This window comes from Rattus norvegicus, chromosome 16 (genome assembly GCF_036323735.1).
Source record: "Rattus norvegicus strain BN/NHsdMcwi chromosome 16, GRCr8, whole genome shotgun sequence".
Classification (NCBI taxonomy): domain Eukaryota; kingdom Metazoa; phylum Chordata; class Mammalia; order Rodentia; family Muridae; genus Rattus; species Rattus norvegicus.
The window spans coordinates 12,649,491-12,670,033 of NC_086034.1; the positions used below are offsets into that span (position 1 = coordinate 12,649,491).

A 20,543-nucleotide genomic window follows, 5' to 3' on the forward strand; every position below is an offset into this window, starting at 1 on the left:
TTGAGTGGCAAATATAAAAACAATAACAAATAAATATATAAATAAGACCCTTTGGCAATGAAATATATTCTTTAATTCTCTCTGAGTAACAATCTCCAAATGTCCTACGGCAACTACCGGTGAAGAAGAGTGGCAAATCTGAGTTTAAAATCAGGATAGTGCCACAGAAATGTTAACCAATCATCCCACCCAGGGGATGATTTGGACTTCAAAGAAAATCACATGGGAGATTACTCAAAAGAGAATTCTGCGAGATACACTGTTGTTTCAGTTACTCTGACATCGTATCTCTCAGACCAAAGTAGAAGAAAAAAGGAAACGGGCTAGTAAAATTATAAAATTATAAACATTAAAGTTTAGAAATCAATGCCTTTTGGGATGGATCTGTGGTAGGTTTCTGATTTTATAAAAATATACTGGGAAAACCTGACATCAGGAGTCTACTGCACAAACAGGGAAATAACTGCTTACAACACACATTATTCCACTATTCAATCGATGTTGTATATGTCTGTACTATGTGCAGTGTTGTGAACTAAGATTTATATATTCCGTGTTAGAAATTACTCCAACAGAACATTTTGAAATAAATACCAGACCATTCTCCCTGATTCTCTCATATGTAACAGTCAGTTATTCAGTCAGGAGAGAGAAGTACAATTAGGTCCCACTGTGAACAGAATTTTAACTTGTCCAGCCTTTCCACATGACATGACAGTCTGCATACTCCCACACTTGTTTCCGTGGTAATCCAGGCCAGATGATTATATGACAGGACATGGATCCTTTAAACCTTCTTTGCTGTCTGATGGAACCTGAGGTTAACTTTTTTAATTATTTAAGGTAAGGTGTTCAAACAAATGGCTGGCTGGTAACAAGACTCTATCAGGATAATTTTACATTTAATGTGAGAACTGACTTTCTACCTTTAAATGTTAAGCTTAAATGGTCGTAGAACAATATTGGAAGTGCGCAGAGTATAGAATTCCATCCTTGTCCTACGTTGTTTATGTCCCAACTTATTTACTTCACAATCTTCAATCCAATATAATCACGTCATTTCCCTCCTCCTAATTCTTCCCATATGCCCTACTCCTTCTCAAATTCATGGTTTTCTTTTGTTTAATTATCATTGGAATTCAATATTAAACAATGCTGTTCTTAAGAGTGGGGCTAGTACAAAGATCGGAAAAGACTACGTCTGAGAAAGCACCGAGGTCAGCTTAGAGCACAGCCTGGCTCTGGACTCGTGGCCATCCTGTTACATCAGCCTCCAAGCGCTGGAATCAACCGGACTGCACCAAGCACAGCTGGCTCTGGAGCTTTACATTTAAAATGAACCTTCAACTGGGCTTGTTGGTGATTTAATCTCCAAACTCAGGAAACATGGAACTCGGCTGGGTTTGAGGCCAGTCTAGTACTCACAGCGAATTCTAGGCAGCCAGGGGTTAAACAGTGAAACCATGTCTCAAACAAAAAGACAAACAAAATAAATGACCTTTGGTTTCTCAGAGCAGCAGCCTCCCACAGCCTTCCTGAGTCATGCAAGTACTTGACCAATTGCGTCTGTTTGGCTTCCTTGTGTGCAGAGCTACGCAGGCAGACTGCTGGTCACAGCAAGCATCTTCCCGTGGGCTGGGGCTGTGTCTTTTTCTACTCTTGGTGGATCAGAGCGTGGCACAAAGTAATATGCATACAAGTATCTATATGCTGTTTTCTTCTTCCTCGGCTCATTGCCTTGTTTATTATTTCTCGTGTGTTGCTGCCATTAGTGGACACCAACCACACTCGGTCAAACCTCCAGAGGAAATTCATGCTGGTTCAAAGTGCTTGCTTTCCCGCCATCCTGCTGTCACCAGCAGCCATGTCCTCGGGCATCTGTCTCTTTACTGCCAATCCCATTTCCTTCCTTCTCCTACGTGGCTCTGACAAACCACAGTCAGCAAACCTCTCAGCCATCACCCCTTCCTATCCTTCACTGCAGGCAGATTCTTCGCTTCACATTTAGATAATGTTTACAGAGTTCTCATGTGTACATGCTAATACTCAAGTGACTGTAGCAATGTCAAAAACGACTAAGCTGTCTCAAGATGTTATGAGAAAATGTGAACGTGACAGATTATCATCTGCAATCTTCTCAAAGGCCTAGGCAGATTTAAAAAATAAAAAGAGCTTACACTACAAAGATTTTTAAATAGCTTTTTCATTTCTAAAACTTCTGCCTAAAAAACCCTAAAATTTACAAACAAGAACCATACTGCACCCACCCTTGTATCACCTAACCCTTGTCTTAATATGCTGAACTCCTGCTTTAAAAAGAGTATCTATGGAATTGGAGGGATGGCTCAGCAGTTAAGAACACAGGCTGATCTTCCAGAGGCCCTGAATTCTATTCCCAGCAACCACATGGTGGCTCACAGCCATCTGTAATGGGATCTGGTGCCTTATTCCAGTGTGTCTGAAGACAGTGACAGTGTACTCATAGACATAAAATAAATCTTTTTTAAAAAAAAGAACATCTGGAACAAGATATATTTTTTGAGTAAAAGGAAAATCACTATAATTATAGTAACTGTTTACAAAATAATGTATTTCAAGTGAAGCCCAATGAACCGGGGGTTAAAGACCACACAGTAAACTCATTATTAACCAGATAAATATTACTGTAAATGAACACACATATATTTATTCACTGAATGAACCCCAGTGAAACTACAGTAGTTATTCCTAGATTAGACTTTCTGACTACAGCTGTACTCCTACGAGCTTTCACACTAACTCTCACCGTTTTCCTTAGGACCCGTGTGTGTTCCGGCCTAACTAACTGTGCACTTACTGTTGCCACCCTTCACTGCCTTTCCTAGCTGTCCTGTAGTTAAGAATGGCCCTATCCTCCCATTCTAACTTTCAAAACCTCTCATCTGCCAAGGCTCTTCCGTATGCTTTGGGGAGAAGGGACTGTGGACTGCTGGTCAGGAGTCCTCTAAGTTATAATATTGTCACAGCCATTTCTTTGCTACAGGACGTGTAATAGTTATTTACTATATACCTTGACTTTTATTCCTATCTCTAAAACAAAGGCCAGGCAATGCCTATAAAAAAAAGTAAAGGTGAAAGCTGCAGCCTGAGATTCTGACAGTGCTTTGCTAAAGCCCTGACTTTAATTCTCCCAAGATCACTATAAGAACTGATCAGGAATACACCAGAGTTGTTCTATATAGTTACTTAAGAAGGCCGATTAATACCCTGACTGAGAACAATGAGGTGGGGCCGGGGGGCCGGGGAAACTATGAAGTTTAATGATTTCCCTGAAGATGCAAAGTAACGATGTTTAAAACTAAAACAGTCTACGGGAAAACTGGAGACCCTAGAAAGATTAAATGGCCATGGAGAGATACAGGACATACTCTCATCTCAGACTTGTCTCCAAACATTTAAGTTCCCACACCTCCTGTGAGAGGCCTCCTCCACCTTCACCTTCCCTCACAAGCTCCTCACCTGGCTGGACCTTCCCCATCCTCTGGCCTTCTCAGACCTTGCACCTGTTTTTATCAGTCTGCTGTATCTATCTATGTATTTCCCTCTCTGATTCCTCACTTTTTCTTCAAGAACCAAGATGATCTTCAAGTAAGTTAACAGAGAAGGCAATTATATATTACATGAAAAGAAGCAAAAGTAAGGTTCACAGTTGGGTTTCCTCAGTTGGATTGACTATATTAGCCTTTATTTCCCTATTATTTTCCTCAGTTGGATTGACTATATTAGCCTTTATATTTCCCTATTAATCTGTGTTACTGGAACTCTGTTACAATATAGAACACAAAAGGAATCTCAAAGTATACCAAGCTCTAATTAGTAGAAATCTATTATTTCCTCCATACAATAGAGTAATGTCTGACATCCTGAAGCGAGTTCCAGGTATTCAAGGTACTTTTAGCACTAAATATATTTTGATATATAACACTTTTAAAAAATGAACAATATTTAGTAGCTATTTCCTACTGTTTTAAACAAACCATACTCCAACTATGTTTTCATGTATTAATATTTCTTAATTCCCTCAATAGTTTATCATTATAATAGTAAAACCTATTTGGGAAAGTTTCAACACGAAAGGGAATACACTGTCTCTATCATACACCTTCACCGTGGGATACACTGTATAAGTGGGACAACAGTATCACTACTCCCACAAAAACATGCAATGAGAAAAGAGTGGACACTCAAATAAGATGGGCCACAGTATGCAGAATGGAAAAGCTATTAAAAGCACATTCGCTTGTACAGAGCACACAAGAGAAGCTTTGGAAAGCACATAACAACTAGGAGACAAGCAAAGAGCAGCTCACCTAAAGAAAAAAATAGCAATGGCAGATTCAAAATTATTAGTGGTTAGATTAAAACTCAAAGCAACACAGCACAATAGCAAAGGGCAGGAGTGAAGAACAGAACTTACAGGAGATCTCCTCCAGGGTGTCTGCGTGAATTTATCAGCATATGCACACCTGTCCTCTTTAGATTTCTGGTGGCAGTTACAGCGGGTTGCCTGGAGAAAACAACAAGTGTTTGAAAGGGTTTAATTCCTCGAGCACACACACGCCAGCAGTTAGAGGCCGGCTCATCCACTTGCACAGTACAATGCAGCTCTGGATGCTCCGACGGCAGACATGATGCCTACCTCGCACACCGAGGTCTAGCCAGGCATCTCTCCTTCTTTAGGAACTGTATTTAAGAGAAAGCCAGTGAGCTACATTTCAAATGGTCAAAATTTCTCTTGGTGATCACAAACTGTGTAAAAAACCTCACTATATAAATTTTATGTGTATATAATACCACATATAGATATAAAATATATGTAAAAGTCGGGGGCATAAAAAGAATACTACTGAGAATTATACTCCTTTTCTGATCTATTTTGACCCTGCTGTTGTAAAGCACTGTCCTATGCCCCTCACATGACCTTCGTCAGGCCAACTGTAACTACTTACAAGAGACTTTCAAGGCTGGGCCTGATGGCATTAGACAGTGTGGAAAGGTTCCACTAATTTGCTGAGATTCTAGACACTCTTCAGCACCCTCCAGCTACCTAGACCAACCTCTGCCCAAATATCTGAGGCCCTGTTGTCTTGAGGGAATGCTAGAGTTCATATTCTAGGGAGCACTAACTCAGAGGGACCTCCATCTAGGCAGCAGTGGGGTGACTTCCCAGTGGTGTAGCTGCTGTGGGCTTGCCCATGCTCCTTTAAACAAGCCCTCACCTATGCTCTGCAATGAAACTCAGCAGACTCACTGGTTCCCAAAGTTGGACTTTGGTGGAATTCTACTTCAGGCTGATGATAGTGCCCTATAAAACAAGATGTCTGTTTATAACTCTCTGGGGAAACTGTTCTGGCAACAACCGTTAAAGGCAGTTTCTTAGATGGATTTCTGATGGAACTCTCCTGGGTATTAAATACAAACATTTCAGGTGCCGTGTCTGTTTCTCTGTTGTTCATCCTGAGGAGACTCTTTAATGATCCACTGACTTTACCGTACTAGAATATTATCAATTCAAAAATAAATTCTTCTCAATTCTAATCAACTGCCCTTTTAACCATATCCGATCTGTCTGCTCCTATTCGTGAGCCGGACACCTGTAATAGGGCCTTAGTAGCACAGTTCGCTGTTATATCCTTGACATTCTCGATGACATTAGTATCAGTGACGCTGAATCTGCTTTGTCATATTGTTTTTTGGCTTTCAACAAATATTTTGGTTTTCTGCAATTTTTATGCAGTAAGTTCTATTTACCTGGCCTTTTAGATATTACAAATTATCCTATAACTGAATTCAAGGTACTATACAAGTAGTTTTCTTATGAACATTCAAAATTACAACAATTATAAAATTAAGAAGATTCAAGTAAGCCTCACTCTGAGAAATTATTTATCGTTGCCACAGACATGAAACTACTTCTCTAGAATCCTTTCAGTATAACACAATACTTAAGGCTAAGTATTTAGTCTCTGCTCACAGAGATAAAATGCCCAGGCACTCATTTCTCAAACCATGTCTGAAAGAAAGCCATTTACGCTTCATCAACAGGCCAAAGGAAAATAAACTTTACATCCCCACAGAAGAGGTCATCAACCATGAGCCATCAAAGAATCTCCACATGGAGACTTCGCACTGTACGTCAACGTCCAGTCACACACTCTACATCACCCCATGGACACTTCGCACTGTACGTCAAAGTCCAGTCACACACTCTATGGAACATAGGTTCTCGGAACACAACGCTACAGGAACCTTCGAGAGTCAAAAGTCACGTCAAGCTGCACTCCCACTCGGTCTTATAGAAGCAAACACCGCCCCACTGAAGAGCCTTGGCTTTAGTCTGTTATAATACTTACAAGCTGATGCTCTAATAGTTGGATTTTTTCATCTTTTTTCTTTAATTCTTCTTTAAGTTGTTTTATTTCATTTAGTAAATCTTCATTCTGAAATATGAAAAATGCTGTTATGTCAAATATTCTAATGAGAAGTATAAAGTCAATGAAGTCAAGCAATGAATGAATTATTCGTTTATCTAAAAGGAAGTCTTACACTAACAACTTTAAAATAGTTTCATGGTAGTGAAACTAATGGCAACTGGCATGTAATCAGTGAGGAAAAGGGAAATAGCCACTACCACTCACCAGGCTGCCACCTGGAGCAGCATTTCTGACCCTGACTACAAGGGTGCTTAACTGCTTTGCATTGACATAATAAGAAACTGAGCCCAAGGTTATACAGGAAAGGAAATCAACATGTAAAACTCACTCAACTAAGATTTCAAGGACACTTCTAAATTGTCTGTTAGAAAATATCAAGGGCAGGACAAAGAGAATTAATGTATAGTAGAACTGTGTAACTAATGTATAGTAGAACTTTCAAGACTGGCTCAGAAGTCAGCAAAAGATAAATCTGCCAGCTAAGTACCGGAGAGAGGTGTTCTTCAATGAGCCACTGTCAGACAAGTGCTGCCTGAACTAAAGAGAAAGGTACCAGCCAACGTCATTAACTAGACATGACCAATACTGCAACCAGAAGCTGCACCCGGGGCACTGCAATACTCCAGATAAGAAGCCTGAACCAAGGTGATCACAGGCAATTTATGTCTAGTGGGAGGAGTCAAGTCTGTTTCTAGCTCACTCGAATGACATGAATGGCTATGAATCAAAAGAAATAGAGAACAGAGGACACAATAAACTATTCTATCTCAGCTTGAATAAGAAATACACAACAAGTGATCTGCCTAGGTACAGAGGAAATAGGCTGTAAATTAATGTCAGTTTCAGTATCATGTAATACTAAACATACGGGCAGCTTAGAGATGAAAAGCCATGAGCGTGGCAAGGGGAAAGGAGAAGCTGGCTTTGTCTCTTTACAGCAGGTTCCTGGCCTGGTGTGGCGGTTGGCACATCCTTGTTACCACAGCAGCTCCAGGTGAACACAGGAGGATTTGAGTTTTAGGTTAGCCTAAGCTACACAACACAGTCTAGCATAGCCTGGACTACATGAGACCTTGTTTGAAAATTAATCCTTTGCATATATAAAATTTCATAAAATTTGAGAGAAAAATGATATGAGGAAAAAAGCCACGAAGCTGCAGAAATTTTAGCTAAACTCCAAGATCATTAAAATCACTGGTTATAAACTGGATGCAGATATGAAACTGCTTTTTAAAACAGTGTTCTGCAGATCTGCTGATGTGGAATACTTCATCAGGACCAGCAGTGTGGAATGCCATGGCTGGGAGTAACTAAGTAAGAAGAGGTAGACACCACATGGAAAAGGCCAGAGTACTAACCTAGTGTTACTACTGTGCTATAGTCTTATGATTATGATTGCTTTGTATATTATTTGGCTCTTGGTAAATTACTCAGAAACCTAGAAGCAGCCTATGCTGCTCTATTTCCAGCCTGGGCCATCTGAATCATCTGGAAGCAGCATTTGCCATGTCCAAGTAGAACTCACATGAATTTCCCAAGTTCATTCTCCTTTATATTATAATGCTATGTCACAACACAGGGCTGACCCCTCAGTTTGGCTCTCAGATTGAAGAAGACAAGTAAAGCAGAATTTCAGCTCACCTATGGATCATGTGTAATTGAAATGTATCATATTATCTGAAGTCAGTAATGTTCTGAGATTAAGTTACTGCAATAACAAACATGGGCAATTATACCTTGGAAAAGGGATGTGAACACCTTTAATTGAAAATATTAAATGAACCAAGAGTATTTGTGTATGCTTGAGAAGTAGTTGTAAAGGAGCTACCTACTGAAATCTAAGGAACATGAGAATTACAATACTTTCAATTACTTATTAAAATATACATCAATTCTATAATTAGATTTGCAAACATGGAAAAGGTAATCTCATTATCTTAATGTTTCTTCAATTCTGTGAATATATGAAATACTACAATTTAATTTCATTGAAGACCTTATTTTGATAATTATTACTCCTTGGTATAAGCAACAGTAGTAGTAACACGGGCGTAAATTACTTCCCACCCAACAAGGGATAATTTTAAAACTACCATTTTAGTTTCATAAATGGCAAAGGTTCAGAAGAAATCTGATTGTTTTCCCGGATAGCAAAGCTCTAGGTTGGCCTGTTTCCTGCACTAGGAATTGATCTCACGCATGATTTTATGGATGTTAAACAAGTATTTGGCCACTGAAGCTACAATCTCATATCATTTTTATGACAGTAGATCACTAAGTTGTCTGGGCGGCCTTGAACCCCCTGTGAAGCATAGGCAGACTTCACCCTGCCTTCTGGGTGATGGGATCTAAGGCACATGCTACTACAGCCTGCTAAAAGCCTAGTGTTTTGATACCTCTATTATTCATAGCTTCAAATGTTACCGCTGTATTATTTTTATAATGAAAACTTTGAAACCTTCATGTAAATACCTAGCCATACCGTATATATCTGATCGCCGTCCTCAGGCTCTGGACTGGATGGCAATGATAGCTGAACATCATGTAATGATCCACTTCCGTCATGCTGCCAGGAAAGAGAGAGCACATGAGAGAGGAATACAGCAGTCACCAGCACTGCCTGCACTCCGCTCCCCCACTCAAGCACAGGCAAACAACAAGTGGGCAGGCGCTGAGCCTTCCCAAAGCTCCTCTCCTCTGCACTGGCCAAAGGAAATGGGCAAGGAACGGGGAGCAGCTGCAAAGACAGTCCAAGGAAACTGCAGAACACTGAACTCCTGAGAGTCAGAAAGCAACCATAAGTAATGTCCTGAAGACATGTAAAGTTAACTCAGCTAAGAAAACAGGAAATTCACCCAAATCTGCTTTGGTTTAGATAGACATTTTGAGTGTAAACAATTCAGAAATTTAAAAACTCAACGAAGCTTGGCCATAAAACTCATTTGATTAAATACTAGGTATCTAGGAATATGAGTCACATAACTCTACATAATAAGACATCTGTAAAAAGCGCAAGTGATGTTCTTTGCTGGAAATCAGGATAGACACAGGCAAAGGCACTAAGGAGGAGTGTCAAGGACATACACGGAGGGAGGCAGAAATGTTCTCTGTCTTAAAGAGTTGGTGCTATATAAGCCCAAATACAGAAGTTCAAGCTTACGATGGATAAGTCCTAAACATTCTACAAGCTACAGAATTAATAAAAAGTGAAAAAAGAAAGTATTTTGTCCTTAAACACCAAAATAAAAAAGAGGATACTATTAGTTCTAACTTTTCTGGACTGATTTACTACTAGTTGAAAACGTCCTGCGTTCACAGAGGCACTGTCAAGAAAGATGAACGGGGCAGGACGCGTGCCAGCAGTGACCCTGAGGACCTGAGCTGGAGGACAGCACAGCTGCAGCAGCTCCAGGAACTCTGCCCCCCTCAACCACACCAGGGATTAGGGCTGCCTGAATGGGAGGTGGGGGAGCGTTTAATCCATTTGTTATACCACAGAGATTCAATCAGAATCTGCAGAAATGAGCCACAGAACATGTATTTAGCAAAGCTTAAAAAGCAATACAGATTTCTTTCCAAATTCTCAGCATTGGATAAATGTCATTTCTACTAGTGAACTTACAAACACTAAGACCTGAGAGGGTCGTGTGTGTACGTGTGTTGCACACAAGTACACATGTTAAGCAGGAAGCTACCCCATTGTCATCCTCAGAAATGACATCCGTTTCTTTAGACATGGTCATTCACTGGTCTGATTTACCAATTAGGCCGGGGATACCCCACTTCCCCATCTCTGCCTTCCAGCGCTACCACACACCTGACATTTCACACAACAACTGGGGATTAAAATTCCCATTCTTTTCTTTTCAAGATGAGTGTTTGACTGAAAGGGCCATTGCCCCTAGTCCCAGAACATTACATTTTGAAATGGTTTTAAAATAAAGGGAGGGAAAAGAAGACAGGAATGGGGTGCTTACTTCATATCATATATCTCAGTAAGAAGTTCATCTCCCTTCCAGTGACATGGCGTGCTAATGCGGAGTAAGTCTTATTTAAAAAAAAAAAAAATTCTGCATAAAGGAGGGTCTGAAAATTTAGCCTACTTCCAAATGACTAAATATCTTCCTGCCTACTGTACAGAACACCAGAAGAATGGGAGAAAATATAGCACATACTGTTTTTCAATGGTTGTGGGTGTAGTTGTGGGAAGTTATGCAGCAGGGCAAGAAAAGAAAAGCCCAGTCTTCTAGGTGAAAGAAAAGAGAGAGCTCAGCCAAGCTGAAAATATCAGAGGTAAAAAATATCAGGAAAACCATTAAATTGCATCTAAATTCCTAGGCACAGCCCAAGCACAACTGCTCTTAAACAGTTTATCCAAGGTTGAAAGAAATAAACTAAACCATAACAGGCCCCAACTAGCCTCTGCTGAGCACCAAGCAGATGGAGACCAGAGGACAAGAGCACTGAGAAAGGACCTATGATTTCAATCCAGTCGGAAGCCGAGTAGAACTGCCCTCTCTAAGGAGGAGGTAGGTGTGTGTGTGTGCATTATGGAACTCAAACAAAATGAAAAACTGAAATATCAAAGACACAATACAAAATTACTACATACACAAACAGGAAAATATCAACTCATATGAACACTGAAACCTAATGGCACAGAATTTAGAACTGACTAGAAGAAATATATTAATAAGAGTTATTTAAAAATTTCAAAAGAATGGATTAACTCTTGAAGTAAATAGAAAATTTCTCTACCCACAAATAAAATATGTAAGGTAAAATAATTAAATTTTTCTAAATTTAAAGTCTTATTTGAGATGACAGAATGAATATGAAAACAGATCGACAGAGATGATCTAATATAACTAATTAAGAAAAAACACACGGACCATGAAAAATAAATGAACAGAGTCTGCTTAGGAGTGTGTGGGGGTAATCACAAAAAGTGTCACCTTCAGTCACTCATGTCACAGCAGAAGTGTGCAAGCATAAAACACAGGAGCGGAGAGTTTAGGAAAGTGGAAGGAGCATATCAACGAGGTCGTGTGGAAACAGGCTTCACTTCAGCAGCAGCAGGTCTCTCAGAAGCTGGAAAGAAAGACCAACCCCTAATCCTGCATGAGCCCAAAGAGGAAGACGTAGGGAAATAGGAAAATGAAGGTGTTATAGACCAAAGTATATGGAATAGAACTAAAGTGGTATTTGGAGAAAGTGGTGATTAGAACAGCTGACATAAATAAAAAGGTGTCCCACCTGTAACTAGAACACAGTAGACCAAGAACAAGTAGAGAACAGAAATGAAACAGGAAGGACAGGAAGGAAAACAAAAAACAATCAATGAGGCTAATAACAATTTCTTTGGCCAAGGTGTGGTGACTGCCATTAATCTCAGCATGGGGAGGCTGAGAGGCAGGCCAGTTTCCGTAATTTGCCAGTCGTAGCTATAGAGACTGTCTTTAAAACAATAACAAAAACAATGACAACAAACAAACAAACAAAAACCCCAGGTTCTTTAGAAACTATCAAAGCAATGTGGGGAATGCAGACCAAGGCTAATGCCAGGAGAGGGGTCATTAAATCTCTCAGACGTTGAGAATCAAGAGCCATCACAAGTACAATTAATTCTACATATACAAATTTGAAAACTTGTATAAAATGGAGAAATTACTTTAAAACTAAAATGTTTTAATTCATCTAAGATTAAAAAAATACCCTCTGTAAGCCTAAGACTACCAATTAAACTAAATTCAAAGTTAAAAGTGATCCTATCAATCCATATCCATAAAAACAAGACAAAAGAGTGTGTAAGTAAACATGACCAATGCTCTTTACAACAAAGATGAACAAGTCCTAACATAACACTGAAAATCAGATTCAAGGTAACTAAAAAGTAAAAATGTCATGAACGAACGGAATCAATTCACAAATAGGAAGCTAGTCCAATTACCTACAAGGAATGTAATCACACAAACAAACCTAGACCTCAGTAGGAAGGACCCTGCTGGGAGCGTCAGAGGCCTTCTGAGCAATACAGCAGAGCTCCAGGAAGGAAAGGTGCGGGTAAGGAGGGAAGGAGCCAATGGAAAGGGCAGGGAAAGGGAAAGGGAAAGGGAAGGAAATACAGAGCAGAGCACTCAGAAAGCAGGTACTAGAAGGAAGCCATAAGCTGGTGCTATTAATGGCATCATTTGTGATCCTTTTAAAACACACACCATAGCCTCAAAAAGTTAGCTTCTATAGCCCATAAGTGAAACTGTCAAATTGCTGTTCTAGGTCACAAAGTTACTGACACATCCTTAACAATTTTATTTGTACCAATACCGTTCTTTATTATCCAGGGCATTAAGATTAGAAGTCAGTTTAAAGAAACCAAGGCACCACGTAGTCAATTTTCTTTTCTCCAGACAGGGTCATGAAACACAGGCTGGACTCAAGATTGCTGCACAGCTAAGGATGACCTTAAATTTCAGATCCTCCTGACTCAACCCCCAACTGCCAGGATTACAGCAAAGATCTCCTCAAGCTTACTTTAATGAGTGGTGGGAACGAAACCCAGAGCTTCATGCATGGCAGACAAGCTCTGTACCAACTGTACGACCTCCCCAGGCCACATGCTAATATTGTTAACACTGGTAAGGGGGTGGGAAGGAGATTACTGCACAGGCTTGCCTAAGACAATGATCAATTATTATTAAGTGCTTTCTACATCTTAAGTTTAAAAACAAAAAACAAAAAACCTTGCATTCTATTTTTAAAAGCCTAGCAATTTAGACGTAAAAGATCGAAGAGGAAAAAGACTTTTTTTAGATCCAAGCACAGGAGAGCTCAATGATCATCAACACACTCTCTACCTGAATGAATTAGTAAGACTGCTCCTGCCTTAAATAAGACACAATAATAGTGTTATCTATTTAACACTGACTGTGATGAAAGTATCTGGGACAAAATTAGAAAATACTTTGAGACATGTAACAGGAAATTATAAATGGAATGAAAACATTTTAGTTTTAAAGATGGCTTTCCAGGTAAAGTTACTTGTCACTAAGCTCGATAGCCTGAGTTCATGTCCCAGGAACTACATGTTTTGAATATTCTGCATTAGGATATTTAACAAATACAAGAAAAAATAAGATATAAAGTGTAGCACTGAAGAAAATATGAACAGTTTGGTTAGCAGCCTGTCCAAATACTATGAGCTTTTACTGAGTGAAGTACCAGCAGTTTCCTTAGACTTTGAATTCTACGTGCAATTACAATGCTAATGAATTCATGTACGAATCACAAACTAAGACCTGTTTTCAGAGGAAGAGCTGAATCCAGGCTCCTGTTCCCACTCGAAAAAACTCACCACTGAGCTACACTCCCCATCTACACTGGCATTTTGTGAAAGATGAATACAAGATCATGAAAGGATTATCTTAGACAACCTTCTCCCAGTGTTCTTTTTTGAGACAGTATGAAAGTAGACTTCTGAACTGATATTTACCTTCCACATATTAACCACTGCAAAACCTAGTAATGCCATCTTACCCAGGAGGTTCTCCCGCGAGTTTGCAAAAACTGGGGCCTTCCTATGAGTTCCAGAGCAGCTGCAGTGGACATGAATACTTGATGTGGTCAGGAAGGCATTCTGGCAGCATGAGCAGTCTGTGCATCATCAGTGATGTCAACAAAGCTGCTTTGTGTCTGGACAGGCCAGTGCCAGGTCCTGGAGCACCCACCAAGGCCAGCAGGGCAAGGGGAAGGCTTCTTTCCATTTTCAAAAGTAGTTTGTAAACTCAAAGATACACAGACAGATGAATCAATCATATCAAATCCAGTCCCCAATGCCAGCTAACAGTTTTGAGCACTACTATTTATAACTGATCTATGGTGTTTAAAATCTAGTAATTCGAGCAACATCCTAGGAGACCTTAAAACCTCATTTTCAATTTTTCAAAAGTGAGTTGATCCTAAAGATGCTTGAGCCATAGCATCTTAAGCACAAGAGAAACAGCTGGCATTTGAAAATACATGACTGCTGAAATACATGAAAACCCTCATAATAGTTTGAGAGAATACTCTGTGTAAACCTGTCTAAATTTGTCATTAACCTAAGAAGTGCATCTCTGAATATGGGCGTGTCCCTCTAAGCTGCCCTCCCCAACACACACTTCCAGCTAAGCATGGTGGTGTGGTGGTGCAGTGGTGCGGTGGTGCGAGCTTGTTGTAATCCGACCATTCAGGCTTGCGATAAATGAGCTACCCTGGAGCACCTGATAGGACACTGCTCATCACCCCACCCAAAAGAAAAAGAAGGAAGGAAGAAAAAAGGAAGAGAAAGAAAGGGAGAGAAACAGACGCAAACACACCATGATATAACCACTCAGCTCATAACAATTTTCTGTACTGCTAGTCTGTGCTATTGACTGAACTCAACAATTCTTTTTAAAAACCTTTCCCTGTCTTTCTTAATTAGTAAATCCATCAGTGTTTTCCTCTTACTTCCCATTCTCATCCACTCCATGTGTTGCTGGTTTTTTGTTTGTTTTGTCCCCACCCCCCACCCCTTAGTCTCTTTCAGTGTTCACAAAGCTTACCCTTTATCATTCCCACTTTTGGACTTGCTTTCACAAATTCCAAAAATAATGCTGCTATAATGCTAGTTAAAATTATACTAGACCTACAGGCAGTCTGCAAGGGATGACAGACTCACATCATACACGTCAGACTGAATCTTACATAGTAATACAGCACATAACTGTCTATCCTTTGTAACACATGATTCTGATAATTACTTAGTATTTGTATGTCATCCCAAACTATAAGCTAGCCATTCTGCTTAGGCGTCTATCATCTATGAATTAAAAAAATATTAAATACTCAGTCTTTCTTTAGAACAGACATTTTCTGCATTGGTCTCTTTATAAAGCAGCACAATTATCACTCTGTAGACTTACTGGGTTTTTAGTGTTTGGCATACATGGTGAAAATTCCATTATTCATCACTCATTCGCCTACATTTATAGTTTATCAGATTTAAAGTTTTGAGTATACTATTAATTACCTACTAAATGTGGTTTTGGGGAACAGGGGACATGACACACAGAATGAGGTAAATTTCCTGTCACATTCAGATACACTACATATACATACATGAATATGTAAGCATGCATTCATCTGTACATACAGCATTACAAGTTCCATTAGTTTATTACACAAATGCAGCTATGGGGTTGTAGCTTAGATGGCCTTGGAGACCTCAAAATGTTGGAGGTGCCAGAGTTGTCACCTGTCAAGGAAAGCTACTCACTAGGAGTGGAATTCGCCCAAGAGAACGAAGTCTGCTGAAGTAAAAAAAAAAAAAAAGCTGAAAGAACTTTAAGATCTGAAGACTGCTTTGACATCAGAGTTTGGAGTTTGCCCAGCCAGGCTTTCTGTCGTGCTTTAGCCTAGTGTTTCCTAACTCTTCTCCAGTCCCTGTGTTTTGGAATGACAATATCTCTCCTGTGCCACTGTATGTTGGAAGTGTGTGACGTGATGTTTACTTTGATATTATAGAGGATTAAAGTTAAGAGACTGCATGAATTTCAGAAAGACTTTGAACTTTTAAACACTGTTGAGAGTATGAAAGTCTTTGGGGATGTTTGAAATTAGAATAAATGCATTTTGCATTATGTTATGGCTATAAGCCTACAGAGGCCACGAAGAAGAATATGGTGGTATGAATAATTATGGCCCCCATAAACTCAGGTTGTGAATGCTTGGGCCTTAGGGAATAGCACTATTAGAAGGTAGTGGGGTGGATATGTAGTTGTGTGAAGGTATGTCTCTGTGTGTTCAACTGTTAATTCTGTCCCTGCAGACAGCTAAGTACTAGCAGGATCTTGGTTAGTCAGATCAAGTTTAGAGCAGTTGAGAGACTGCCCTAGCTAGAAGGCCTAAGCTACAGAATATTTAAAAGCCTCTGCCCGATTACGTATACTGTTGGCAGGGCCACTGCTGTCCCAGTATAAGGAAGTGTGGCCTTGTTGAAGGAAGGGTCACTGCAGGGGTAGGCTCTGAGGTCTCCCGTGCTCAAGCTATGCTCACTGTGACACAGTCTCCTGATGTCTGCAGATCAGGATGTAGAACACCAAGTTCCTTTTCTAGCCCAATGTCTGCCTGCATACTATGACAATAGCAGATTAAACGTCTAAAACTGTAAGCCAGCCCCAATTAAATGTTTTCCTTTATAAGAGTTGTCATAGGTATGTTGCCTTTTCACAGCAATAAAACCCTAATTAAGACAAGGATAAAAGCTAAAATGTGTATAGGGAAAACTAGATTCTAGCAAGCAGGAGTTTGCAATCAGACAGGAACACACTGGGACCTTACTACTGTTTCACTTCTCAATCTGGGAATGAGTGTCAAGCAGTTCCCCATATTTCCGTATTTGTGAGCCCTTCTGCAGTATACAGTCTTTATGATGCCATGTTCATACATGCTTTTTCCCCATGAAGTGATGAGATCTGCATGCTGTCAAGTTTTGCCATCTATACTTGTGCTCATGTATTTAGTTTTGGTAAAGAAGTTCAAAAAACCTAAACTTTATGTTAATAACATTTTACTACAGTTTTCTATGCTTCACTTCAATATTTTCCTTGAGGTTGATTTATGCTTAGCCATATAATATTCATTTTAATGTCTCCACTGACATTATAAACCAACTGTCTCTCCCTTCATCCTTCCTCACCCTACCCCCATTTCTGGTTTTCTACCGCCAAGCACTAACCACTCACTGTGTTCTAAACTCAGAGTGCCAGTCGTGATACAGCTGCTTCAAGTATTCCTTCTGGCTGCCCAAACACGCATATGTGCATGGTACATTCATAGACATGTGCCCAGAAAAACACACAGAGAAAGAATAAAAATTCCTGGTTTTGTGCACAATACTGGAGTGACAGGAAATATGGAACACATTGTAGTTGATATTTCATAAACACTAGTACATATTATTTTATCTTATTCTCAAGATCAGCATCCTGTAGAAGACAGAGAATGTATCATAGAGACCAAATACACTACAACCCAAAGAAAAAGACCCAAAGAAGTATTGTGATTTTTTCTATTACTCTGTCTTAAGTTTTTCCTTCCCTGATCCAAAACTGAAAGAGAGCAGAATGTGCTATGACAAAGGCAAAGGACTCATGACAGGAGATGAGGAAACGACAGTGGACCTGCACAACTTCTCTGCAAACTACTCAATGTCTACTAGAACTCGATGCCAGCATGCTTTATGATGGACCCAATCCTAACATTCAGGTACAGAAAAACAAAAGTGCATAAAGATGTGCATCCGAATGCATGTGCTAGGAGCCTGCAGTGGCGCTGGTCACAAAACCCAAACTGGAAACTTGCCCAATGCCTGTCAACTGTGAAACAAATAAAATGCTTGCATAATGTGACAGTCAACAACCTCCACACTGGGGCAAAACATAAGTGAGGACCCATAAATACATTGATAATGAAATAACTCAGACAGGATATTATATGGTTCCAAGAATATTATACTTCACCCCAAGTTCAAAACAGGCAAACAGACTGATGTTTATCAAAAACCAAATAAATGGTCCCATTAACAAAGCAGAAGAACATGTTCTCCCTATGGATTCGTGCTGGCCACACACCCATTCATACCAAATGGAGTACACACTACATTTCCATCTGAGAAAGTCAATGAGATAAGCACTCTCACATGTATATTATGCTCCAACCAAAAACATTTGAAGCAGGCCTTAGGGAATTAAAGGAGGTAGGTAAGGCGTCGCCAGAACGGTTTTCAGTATATTCCCAGTCTCTAGTTCAAGATTTTAAAATAACATCAAGATCATAAATTATGAAATAAAACATAGAATATTAGCCTAAAATAATGCAAAGGCCTAGGTTTAAAAACATAATATACACATACAGGGGACCTTGAAAACCAAATTTCAAGGTCCCTGTTTCTGGCTAAAAAGATGAGATCATGGCTACTGTTCCACAATGCTCTCACACAAAACTGTGTTAAGTTAAAGAATTAAATACATAAAAGTCCTATTTAAACTACAGTGAAAGCTGAGGTGTGTGTAACAACAAATAGAAACAGGCTAAAGGCCAAATGCAACAGTTAACAATTTTAAACATTTATATGGAAAGGAGAGTTTGTCCAAGTGAACTCAGAGAGAAGACTTTAACAAAACCAACTCCAGCAGCCGGCAGTGTGGTAAGCAGTAGCGCCCTTGCCTACCACGGTGCAAAGCCACGGGAGTGAGCCCCCACTCAAGAGGAAACAGACTCTGCTTCTTAGTTTGGGCAAGAGAATGGGAGTGGTGGACGGTAAAGAGGGGGTTGGGAGCTCCCTTTACATGCTTCACGGCATACTACCCGTTAAGGGCTTTCCTAGAACATGTGCACCAGGCCTTGGAGACAAAGACATTGTGTAAAATCCCAGCTTTGTTCTCATTAATTGCTTTCTAAGCCTTCTGCTTAGAGTACTAATAAGAGTTCACTTATTTTTTTTAAACAATATCCAACCTTCTAATTTGTCCTTTTTTTTCTTTTCTTACTGTTTTCTCGTGTGTTTCATATGTGTAAGCAGGGATAGGCACATCTCTGTGAATTCAAGGACAACCTGGCCATAGAGCAAATTCCAGGAAAACCAGAGCTACAAAGAGAGGCCCTACTTGCCTCCCCTCACCAAAAGGAATATTAATGTGAAAATTTAATGAAAGTCTGCATAGTGAATAAAATTAAAATGTGCAGGTATTACAGACTGAATCCAAACTCTCTTGCATGGGTTTATATTTTGCAACTGAGTCTTGTTCTTCACCTGTGGCCCTACGTATAGCATGTGTAAGAGGTGAAACTGGTAGAAGCCAGTCAACAGAGCGGACCTTGGAAGGCTGGTCTGTCCCTGGTTCTAGCACTGCCTTCCTTGACAGAGGGAAGCCTCTCGCACACAATCTGCTACCAGAGACTGAACTGCTCCCCTCCCTTCCTTCCCCTGAACAACTGGAGCCTGCTGTCCAGGCCACGCTATTCCTGTGGGTACTCTGATCGGTGTGACAAGAGTCATTCATACAAATGTATTCTCCTCTTTTCCAAGTTCCAAAGGTGAAGCTGGAATAGTCATCCGGTACTCACCTGGTGTAAGAGCCGCTTGAGTTTCAGCAACTGCGTTTTGACAGCTGTGCAATCCTGGACCATGTGCCGGAGCGTCATCTCATCCAGGATCACTGTGTTATCTGGAACATCTACAAACATCTTCTGAGCCTGGAAAAAGGGGGTCCCTCCATAGCTTTCAAAATGACCCAAAGGAGATTCTCTATAAGGAGAGCCTCTGGAAGGTTGGGAAGAAGGAAGGAAAAGAGACAGTTTCAGAAGAAGAGGAAGAGCAGCACAGCATTACCACAGCAATCTTTACAACTCACGTCAGTGCCCTCATACTCACCGCAGTCACTGGATGTCCCCTGAGCAGGACGCTCTGCTTAGCTGTTAGCAAAGCTCACTTTCAGGATTCCCTAACCCTATCCACTTGGTGTATTTCACACATTGGCTGAATGAACCGTCCTTAATAAAGCGCCAAAAACAAACAAAGAAGCAATGCTCTTGACACGGCTCTAGCTGACAGAGCTGTGTCACCCCTTTCTGTAGCACCTGGTCTTCAGCTTCTGACTTGGGTGGCATCGTAACCCAAGCTAAGTAATGGAGTCATGTTATTCCCAATGTGGACACACTATTAGACTATCATCTCTTCAGTGCCCATCATTAAAGCTGACTAAATGACTTCTCCCTTCTTTTTTTATACAGCCAATAACCATCTTTACCAATAAAGTTGTGAGGCTTTACAGGAGTCTAATTGATGTATTCCCTAATCTCAAACTACATGTTAAAAAAACAAAACCCACTTTCTGAATCCTGGACAGAATTGTGTTTGCCCAACATGCACAAGATCCTGGACTTGACTCTCATCACCACATAAACTGAGTGTGTTGCTACAGTCATAATTCCATCATTCAGGAGGTACAGGCCAGAGGATTAGGACTTCAAAGTTATCCTCCTTAGCTA

The 20,543-nt window shown here is 40.1% G+C and overlaps 1 protein-coding gene across 9 annotated transcripts in view; it reads right to left on the reverse strand.

The window, feature by feature from the left end:
* Ccser2 (coiled-coil serine-rich protein 2) overlaps positions 1–20,543 on the reverse strand; it is a 112,672-nt gene that overhangs the window by 16,117 nt on the left and 76,012 nt on the right. For 8 of the 9 annotated variants that reach the window (XM_017600329.3, XM_039095013.2, XM_039095014.2 and 5 more), the window contains 4 exons: positions 19,620–19,815; positions 8,956–9,039; positions 6,393–6,479; positions 4,457–4,546 (listed from right to left, as the gene is read on the reverse strand). The exons of the other annotated variant lie outside the window; for it this stretch is intronic. In XM_017600329.3, the coding sequence (XP_017455818.2) occupies positions 4,457–4,546; positions 6,393–6,479; positions 8,956–9,039; positions 19,620–19,815 (457 nt within the window). The remainder of the gene's footprint in view (positions 1–4,456; positions 4,547–6,392; positions 6,480–8,955; positions 9,040–19,619; positions 19,816–20,543) is intronic. 9 annotated transcript variants of the gene reach the window in all.